General features: G+C 38.3%; 1 protein-coding gene across 1 annotated transcript in view; it reads left to right on the top strand.

Annotated features, from left to right (window-relative positions):
- Window positions 1-4026: 4026 nt before the first annotated feature.
- LOC106877710 (pseudouridine-5'-phosphatase) overlaps window positions 4027-10705 on the top strand; it is a 212391-nt gene continuing 205712 nt past the window's right edge. The window contains exon 1 of the mRNA XM_014926666.2: window positions 4027-4201. Coding sequence (XP_014782152.1) covers window positions 4144-4201 — 58 coding nt within the window. The 5' untranslated portion in view covers window positions 4027-4143. The remainder of the gene's footprint in view (window positions 4202-10705) is intronic.

The raw sequence follows: 10705 nt of genomic DNA, 5'->3' as shown, positions 1-10705 counted from the left end.
ATATATACATACATACATACACACACACGTGTGTATACATATATATGCGTGTGTGGATGGGCGTGGGTGTATATGTGCATATGTATGTTTGTAAGCATGTATGTTTGTACGTGTACGTATGTAGGTGTGTAAGCATATGCATAATCGAGTGTAGTTCGAAGGGCCGAACAATGCATCCAGTATAAAGTGCTATATTGCATCGAAGGAAGACCTTTTCAAGAAACGCTTATACAATCACGCTACATCATTTAGGAGCTATGAGCAGCAGAACATCATTACACTCACCAGCCTCATATAGAGCCTCTAAATATTATACGAAAGAAAGGTTATTTAGAGAAATGCAAACTTTATACCTACAACGGCAGGAGATGCAGTTTGTGCTTAGCAGAAAAGATTCAGATACTTAATAGTTTCCTTGTGCTTGATATGTACCTCAATGTCAAATTTTCATTCCTTTTTTTACGCCAAACTTTGACACCTTCTTTACATGAGCAAAGGTACAGTCTCATACACTGGTCCAGACCACCACAAAGGAGTCTACTGCAGTGTCCCTTTCTACCCTAACACTTCTCGTGGTCGGCCTTTATACATTCCTTCATTTCTTCCATCCTTCACTTCATCTTTTTCCTTTTCCTCTCTATTTTTCTTCCTACCCTCTCTTGTTTCTCCTCCGCCCCTTTCTCTTCTTGTTATTCTACATTTTGCTTTCTTAATACTTAGAACTTATCGTGTGTCTACTTCTCTGCACCTAAGCTCCACTGATAACTCTCCTCTTGCCATGAAGGTAACGCATAAGTCCTCTACCGTGAGCTATCATCTCTACACATTTAACCACATTTAACACTTTTTTTCGTTTTTAAATTTATTATTTACTTTTCTGAAATGCTTTGTGTGCAGAGTTTCCTCCACAACCAGCTTTGCTGTGCTCAAACTGAATCCAAATTTGAACATCTTTTTTTAATTTTTAAAAAATCTTTTTAGATGTTTCAGTCAGCTGACTGTGGCTATGCTGGGGTACTATGTTGAAGAATTTTCATCGAACGAATCCGACCCCAGCACTTATCTTTCTTAAGCCTGATACTTATTCTGACTTTTTTGCCGAACCGCTAAGTTACAGGGACATAAACAAACCAATAACTGTTGTCAAGCGGCGGTGGGGGACAAACACAGACACACACACACATATGTATACGACAGGCTTCTTACAGTCTCCGTCTACCAAATTCACTCACCCAGAAGCTTTAGTAGAAGACATGTATGTATGTATGTACGTATGTATGTATCGTGCGTGTGAGAGAGAGTGGGGAAGGGAGAGGGAGAGAGAGTACATGCGGCGACTTTTAAAAAGTTTTCTTCCGACCATTAATATCACCGAGCACCAGTAGAGTCTCTTAAAATTCATTGATATTTCTCTTCTATTTACTAATTAATAATAAAATATATGGGTATGTACAACTGCTACACACTTCCTTGATTATCTCCCAAAATAAACTCTCAAACTGGCAAAGATCTATTCACCAGTAAACTACAACAATTAACTCACTAATTAGCTCTTCGCAACTAGTCTTTGAAAAAAAATTACATAACACTTCTGTTCACATCCTTCAATACAACCATCCTTTCTGCACCTGTCTTCCTTACATTGTACCATGCATCCCTAACCCAATGCCTCTAAATATATCTAACTTATTACCTCAGCTCTCGAGAACATCCCGCTTTCTGCCACATTTATTCCTACAGCTTGTAATAATCACTTCATGGTTATTACTATAACCCCATACACATTGCCCTCCCCAAGATAGTTTTGCTGCCACATACACTAATGCATCAAAGCTTCCTAAAATTTTATTCTAGCCATGCCTTTTGTACAGAATGGACCGCATGTGAACTATCGTGTGACAAAACTATTTCCAAAATTAGATATGTTTTCAGTCTGTATAATTTACTGCAGCTATCACGTGATATAGCCAAACTGTCTTCCGGTAGACTTCAGTCCGCGCTTTTCAAGCAAAACCCGAAGGAAGCTGTGAGTTCATTTCTCCCCACAAGCAGAAGAGTTTGTAAGAACTTAGTCGGTTGTCATACGTTGCTGTCTTTCTGTCACAGAGATCTCTGTCAATCTGTATTGTCCAAAATTGTGGGCAAAGTCTTTGTGCACTATTGTCTTTCTGTCTATAATTCAGAAATTTCGAACAATATTGACGCATAGGCTGTTACAGCATCTCACTAAATTGCAATGCTAAAGCACGTTTTCTCTCTCTCTCTCTCTCTCTCTCTCTCTCGCACACACACACACACACACACAACTAGTGATAATTATTACTGGGTTTGTTTTGTTATACTTGCACGTATTACCAGAAAAATAACTGTTGTGTTACTTTTAAACACAGCGTAAATCCTTGCCAACTATTAATTAAATGAAGTGATGTTTTGTTGGAAAGAACCTTGTGTATTTACTTTATCTGGCGTTACTTAAACAGGTTACAACATCACACGCTCTTTCCGTATCGAGACGGCCTCGTGTCGTTGATCGCCATTGTAGTTTGGTTTCCTAGAATCCCAACAGAAATTTCCTCCTTACTTTATTTCATCTATTGTTGCTATCAGTCGCTTCAAAGCAGTCCAGCATTTTATAGGCTAGCGAGTTAGGCTAGCGAAATTAATAACAAAGTTGAACAACTGCGTCGATTTCACTAGGCTGTGTTTAGAAGTTGGTGGAACTCACCCACGAAATAACAGTTTCTAACACTGTGGCTGAATACTTTTGGTGGAAGAGAATATTCGACGAAACCGAAACCAGAACGCATCTGGTCTTTAATTGATATAACTGGCAGAAATTCATCACCTGCAAAATAACAGATTAGTCACACAAATTATGAGCTTGTAGTCCAATAACCCTAACTCATATAATCTAACAGTCAATACCATGAGCCAGTAAATCGGCGACATCGATATATTTATTTTGAGCTCAGATCCACTCGGGCGATTTTTGTCTTTTTACACATATTGTGTTTATAAGATAAGGTACCATATCTAAATTTGATCGGATTGATACTAAAATAGGTACCAGTTATATTTTAAGATTAATTCAGTCGAATTTGTGGTAAGTAGCTATAGGCGCAGGAGTAGCGGTGTGGTAAGTAGCTTGCTTACCAACCACATGGTTCCGGGTTCAGTCCCACGGCGTGGCATCTTGGGCAAGTGTCTTCTACTATAGCCTCGGGCCGACCAAAGCCTTGTGAGTGGATCTGGTAGACGGAAACTGAAAGAAGCCCGTCGTATATATATATATATATATATATATATATATATATATATATATATATATCAACTGTAAATAGAGCTCAAAACTGATCCATTGAAAATACTTTATTATATTAATAATAATATGTGTGTGTGTGTGTGTTTGTGTTTGTCCTCCTAGCATTGCTTGACAACCGGTTCTGGTGTGTTTAGGTCCCCGTAACTTAGCGGTTCGGCAAAGAGACTGATAAAATAAGTACTAGGCTTACAAAGAATAAGTCCCGGGGTTGATTTGCTCGACTAAAGGTGGTGCTCCAGCATGGCCCCAGTCAAATGACTGAAACAAGTAAAAGAGTAAAAGAGTAATTGTTGGCCTTATAAAAATATCAATAGCTACAGTCTGATTCGATAAGGAAGTTCGTCTCTTAAACAATTGCTACACTTTGAAGCATCCATAGTTCAGCCTTTAATCAAAGGGAAACAATACATATATAAATATATAAAATACATACAATACATAAAAACGCAAAGTATTTAATTAGTTAGAGAATTTTTAAAGCGATAATTAAAGATATAAACGAATTTGCGTTTTTAAATCAACCAGATTTTAAATAACTTGAAGAGTATAAACAAAAAAGAAAGTTCTTCAAAATTTTAAGTAACTTGAGTATAAACAGGAAATAAAGTTAATTTCCTCGAAATAAAGTTAAAATCAAACAAACAAATGTTAAGTTGTAAAATAAGTTAAACATATATCTGTACGTTATAGGAACATCAGTTCTTCGTAAATTAAGTGTAGCTTTGCTTCGAAGTCAGGTAACAGCGAGCAGAATACACAGTGCGAGCGGAACTATCCGGAGTGAATGTTTACAAAATAACTCGATAACATTATCACTGAAGATGGCGAAATACCGGCCTGTAACACATGTCATATTCGATATGGACGGACTTCTTTTAGGTAAATTGTAAATTCCTTTTATATTTCCCTTCCCTACCAAATTCAGTATTTTCACTAAGTGTGTACGATTCGATTCTCTCTATTATAATATAATAATGTTACTAGTGGCTAAAACCTGATCACAATATTTTTCGATCGGCTTCTTAGTTTCGTTTTGCCACATACTTACCTGTGTTTGAAGAACTTTTTCTTAATACTCTTATTTTACTCATCAGATAACCAGGCAAGATACCAATTCTATCTGGTTTTCTGAATAATAAATTTGAAAAGGCCGCCTTGCTTTGAAAGGCATTTTTGTATCTTTTTTGTCGTATTATCGATAGGATAGGGGCACCATGGAAGATCATGAGATTGTGAGGCTAAGCAGTTGTAACAGGTTTTTAGGGTTTTGCTATCTGTTGGATATGACTATAGAAGATTCAGTATACCAACATTGTTCTTATAATGTGTGTGGTATTGACTGTTTTGATACTGTCAAAGAAGACTACGTTGTTATGTTTAGCACTGGAGCATGTTTATCACCTTTCTTTAATGGAAATCATGCAAATCTCTATGAGTTGGTTATGTTGCGTATGGATGATTACACTAAAAGATCCAGGTGCGAAGGATGGTACCATCTGCATCAGAGTATATTTACAAAAACAACAGCGAGTAGGCTATTAATGCTTGTTGTTGGCACCCCGTCGCTTACGACGTCGAGGGTTCCAGTTGATCCGATCAACGGAATAGCCTGCTCGTGAAATTAACGTGCAAGTGGCTGAGCACTCCACAGACACGTGTACCCTTAACGTAGTTCTCGGGGATATTCAGCGTGACACAGTATGACAAGGCTGACCCTTTGAATTACAGGCACAACAGAAACAGGAAGTAAAAGTGAGAGAAAGTCGTGGTGAAAGAGTACAGTAGGGTTCGCTACCGCCCTCTGCCGGAGCCTCGTGGATCTTTAGGTGTTTTCGCTCAATTAACACTCACAACGCCCTGTCTGGGAATCGAAACCGCGAGTCCGCTGCCCTAACCACTGGGCCATTGCGCCTCCAAGCTATTAAGGAACAGAGAGAAGAATAGGTGAGACAAACCAGCAAATCCAAAAGTATGCTGGAGTTAGGAAGGGAGACTGTCAAGACTAGTTCTTTCGCTAGGTTGTTCAGCCCTAGGTTATCCCTGATGAGTAAACCTATGGTCAAAGACATTGCTACTAGGTCTATCCCATCTTTTCAGATATTTTATCTCAGAATAAATTGTCCAATATGCCCTTTTTTTCTATTTTTCAAGTCATTAGGTGTAGTTTGAAAGAGATTTCACTGCTGTTTCTAGCAAGTAGAGCGATTATGTAGATCCAAGCCACTGAAGCTGTTTTTACACATCATAAATGTATGCATGTGATAGTGCGACAAGTTCAGGTTGACAAGAAAAGTTTCAGGAAGAATATGACTGTATTTGGTTGGCAGTAAATATGGTGGCTTTATCTACAGGACTTCTTTTTCCTTCAACCCTACCCCACCGCTTTCAGTTGTGTAAATTTGGGCATTTGCACTTTATTTGACCCTATTTACATATTGTTAAATGTACTTGCTATTAGTGTGGCTGTGAGGTTAAAAAGTTTACTTCCCAACCACATGGTTTTGATTTCAGTCTTCTACTTGTAGCAGTGGTTCTCAAACATTTTTGGACTGCTGCCCCATTGGCACCCAGGTCACACTCTTAGCACCCCTTCCCCACTCACCATCACAAACATAGACCTCTTTCTACTGCAAATTCAAAGCAACTGTATTTCACAAATAAAACTTAACCTAATTATCCCATTATTTTGTCATTTTTACAATATGAAAGTAAATTTAGATCTCACCTGTAGCTATGTTGTTTTCATGTTTTTAATGCAATGGATGTATATTGTGCAGTGATATCAGCTTCTCAGCAAATCCTTGTGTTCAATAATTTTCAGTCTGTTTCTTTGCTTAAGAAGAATCTGGGCAACTGCACTGAAGCCCTGCTCTACAAAGTGTGATGTTGCAAAGGCAATAAAGTATGTCTTGACTTTGTTCCACAGTGCAGGGTAGCAGTCAGAAAGGTCCTTTTGCAATCAAAAATCCTCCTGACATGATCTTTTGAACTTTGGCCTCAGCTCAATGTCATTTTAAAGTGAAACCCGTTTTTCTTCCATTATTCTTGTTTCTTCATTACTGAAATTTGGGAATCACTCAGACTGGTATTTTAATCAAAAATAAATATGAAACCTGTCAGACATGTTCAGGTGTGAACAATACACTTGAATGTCATCTTCTGGTATGCTCTTTTCCTTCACCAATTCAGAGAAACCCAGAAGCTAGAAGAAGTAATGATGGCTTATATTAAATTTGAATAGTTGTAACTTGGACAGAAACATGGAAAGGGCTGGTTTTACTTTGACAAGGTTTAACCTCATTTCCTTGCAGTTGCAGATTAACTTCATTGAACTTTGTGAATATATCTGCCATAAAAGCAATGCCATGCTCAATGTTTCTTGGTTCATCACAAAGAACAATAAAATCTTGCAAGAATTCAACAACTGTTTTAAAATGGGAATAGAAACTTTTGCAACCAGATGTTACCTGAGGATTATAGAGTGCACTGTGAATCTGCTAGGTATAACTTTTTCAATAAACTGATGAAGCTGTGATGACAACCTATCATCGCTGCTGTCCCATCTATTGCTCAAACATGAAATACTGACTCCTCTAGCTATTTCTAGTTGTCTTACAAATAAAAGCTCCTGAACCAAACGTTAATCTTTGATGAAACAAACATAGATAATACTTTTATTGTTTGGCAAAGGAGACTAATCTAACTGTAAGCTAAGTTTGGTTGTTCTAAGTCTGTTGCACAATATATCTTCAGTATTATAGTATTCCACATTTTTAAACATTTGTAATACACATTTTTAGAAGAAAAATTTCATGCTCCCACATCTTCATTTTAATTTTCACAATTAAAATCTTGGAAAAGCAAGAGAGAGAAATTCTGATTTATGCATGATAGATTTTCCAAATTTTAACAGTGTGCTAATGATTCTGTCAGCTCACTGCCTTAACAAAATGCTTTGTAGCATTTCATCTGTCTTTACGTTCTGAGTTCAAATTCTGCTGAGGTTGACTTTGCCTCTCATCCTTTTGGGGTCGATCACTGGGATTGATGTAATCGACTTACTTTCTCTCCCGAAAATACTGGCCTTGTGCCAAAATTTGAAACTGATATGTTTAGATATGCTACGTATCGTTAACACAGAATTAGATGAGCAGTAAAATATATCTTGAATGGTACACCGTAATTATTGTAGCAGGTTAATTATTCAATATTTTACTCTTGCAACCACCATGTGTGGTTAATCTTTAGCATTTTGTCCCAACACTAGATAAATTCTAATAATATTCTTTCTCACTAAAATATTAGAACAACTCTTTTATGATAGTAATGTTATTACTCATTTGTTTGATATTTCATTAAACATATATACAGTTAAAGTTATCGTTTTAATTTTAAATATTTACTTTATATTATCTAAATGACCTTTAGAGTGTCACAGAAGGTTGAATTGATAACACACGCACCTGTCAGCAGTTAGTAACCTATGCTATGTTATTATTTAGTATTTTTTGCGTAGCGTTTGCTGCTGACTCGACCCAGTTTGTTTTGGTTGTTCAGTGGAATAGAAACTGTTGTAGTAGTTGGTGGAAAAGACTGAAGGAGATGTTGGCTACTTGTAAAGTTCATTAAGCAATGTGATAACGTTAATATCCATATGTTATTGCATTCATCTGCAATCCTTTACATTACGAAAACTCCATCAACTGTCCTGTATTTTACAGAGTTACGTACCATATACGGAAACCTCTCGTGGTCGTCCGACTTGCTAGAAATAACTGCGAAACATCTTTCAAATCACGTATCATTGTCTAAAGTGGACTCACCCATTTTATATTGTGATATTACAACATAGAAAGAAGGATGGTCAAGTCTGAAATGCCTATAACCATAGGGCCAATCAATTAATAGTGATGCTGTGCTTATCACCAGCATGTAGCACTGATGTTTAATACAGTTTATCTAAGGGGGATAACTCTTTTTCGGCAATGATATTTTAAAAAAAAGATTTATACATTATTTTTTAACCTCTGAATATTTCCTTCAAAGTAATTATTTTAACCCATATAATTCTGGGATTTGCTTTTAAATAGCATGGACTGCTGCGCACATTTTATGAAAATGAGACTACCATGCACACATAAAAAACAAAAAAATAGTTAAAATAGCTTCTTAGTATATAATGGTGGCAAATTTTACATCATCTGAAGTCATTGGATGAACTATTAGTCCTCTTGCATTTTTTTTTCCGGGGGGGGGGGGGTATCGGAGCGTTTGAATGACATTAGACCCCAACAAAGGCCCATAAATTAAATGCATCTATCTGGGCCACGTTCGTGGCCTTTCGATCTGTGTCTGACGGCCACGATCGTGGCTCGTCGCGCTTTATGTATTAAGAACGATATACAGCGATACTAGTAACAACAGAAATAATAAGAAATGTCCAATAGAAAACCTTTTTGCTCTTTTTTCTCTGAAATTGGTCTTAACTTGGAATATAATGTTTTTTAGTTTACATGTATCTGACATCTTTTGTCTTTTACTCGTCTCAGTCATTGGAATACGGCCATGCTAGAGCACTGTCGACCGAAGTTTTTTTTTTTTTTCGTTTTTAAGTCGAACTAATCAACCCCAGTATTTATCTCTTAAGCCTGGTACTTATTCTCTCGGTCTATTTTGCTGAACTATTATGTGATTAAGACGTAATCGAACTAACACTGATTGTCAACATGGGGTGATAGGGGGCGTGAACATACAAGGGTGCATGGCCTAGTGGATAGGGTGTCACGATTGTGTGATCGTGGGTTCGATTGTCAGACTGGACGATGCATTGTGTTCTTAAGCAAAACACTTCACCTCTTATTGCTGTATGATCACTATGGTGTCTTATGTGTGACACAAGTGATGTTGATTTCATCATCATCATCATCATCGTCGTCGTTTAACGTCCGCTTTCCATGCTAGCATGGGTTGGACGTTTTGACTGAGGACTGGTGGACCAGGAGGCGACACCAGGCTGCAATCTAATTTGGCAGAGTTTCTACAACTGGATGCCCTTCCTAACGCCAACCACTCCGAGAGTGTAGTGGGTGCTTTTACGTACCACCGGCACGAGGGCCAGTCAGGCGGGTACTGGCAATGGCCACGTTCGAAATGGTGTATTTTACGTGCCACCTGCACAAGGGCCAGTCCAGGGGCACTGGCAACGATCTCGCTCGGATTTGATGAAGGGAATTAGCTAATGTACAGCACAAAACATTTGACCACTGTAAATCATCAGTGCAGGTTGTTCAGCTCGAAACTGTACAACCCTCATCTGTCATCTTTGATAAAAGAGTCCACAATTTATACATACATACATTGTGTGTGTGTGTGTGTGTATGACGGGCTTCTTCCAGTTTCTGTCTACCAAACCATATGGCTTTGGTTGTCCCGGGGTTATATAAGAAGACACTCGCCCAAGTTGCCATGCAGTGAGACTGAATCCAGAACTATGTGGTTGGGAAGTAAGCTTCTTTATTTCTTTTAAATTGCCATAAAGGCATTACATAGAGGGGACACTACAACACATGTGGGGACATATAACAAAATAAAAATATGATGTTATGAATGACACATGAAAATGAACATGAAAAACCTTAAAATCAAAATATTGAAATAATGATACATGAATGATAACTGAGAAATGAGAATATGAAAAGTGTGTTACTCACCCCACACTGAGTAACACCACTCGCCACCTCTGAGTCTTGAGTCTTCTTTAGTCTTTGACCTAGTCTTTCGTTTACCGTTTTCACCATCGCTGAGCGACAACACTCTCTCCTCCATGTACACGTAACCTTTTTCACCGGGGGAGGGGGTCTTGTAAATTTTGTGGTGTCTGTACTATCTTTTTTTCCTGTGGGGAGAGGGGGTGAGTGAGTTTGGTATTTGTATGGGAAGGGTGGGTCTGAGTGGTCTTGGGTGGGATGGAGTTGGTCTGGGTCCCACATCACATTGACTGTTCTTCCTCTTCTTTCTTTTTTTTCTTTTATTCTCTGTCATTGTCCATTCATCCTCCTTGTTCCTTCCATCTATCTGTATTTCTTCCTTTTTCTCCTCCAACTCCACCACCGCTTCTTCTGTTGTTTTCCTCTGCAGAGGACAGTGCGCTCTAATGTGGCCCTTTTGGCCACATTTAAAACATCATGGGATTCTGCCCTTCACCCACACTCTTAACACGATCTCTCCCAATGTCACCGGCTCTGCCAAACTCTCCAATTGCCTCTCCTCTGCCTGTATAATGAGGTCCAGTGTTTTTCCTCTCCATCCTCCATTTCCGTGGCTTGGCGGACAGCCACCTCCTCCTCACTTCCAACGAGGACGGCTGCCGCAACCCAAGCCACT

This window comes from Octopus bimaculoides, chromosome 3 (assembly GCF_001194135.2).
Source record: "Octopus bimaculoides isolate UCB-OBI-ISO-001 chromosome 3, ASM119413v2, whole genome shotgun sequence".
Lineage (NCBI taxonomy): Eukaryota > Metazoa > Mollusca > Cephalopoda > Octopoda > Octopodidae > Octopus > Octopus bimaculoides.
The sequence above is the reverse complement of the archived record's forward strand: the minus strand, read 5'-3'. Positions and strand labels throughout refer to the sequence as shown.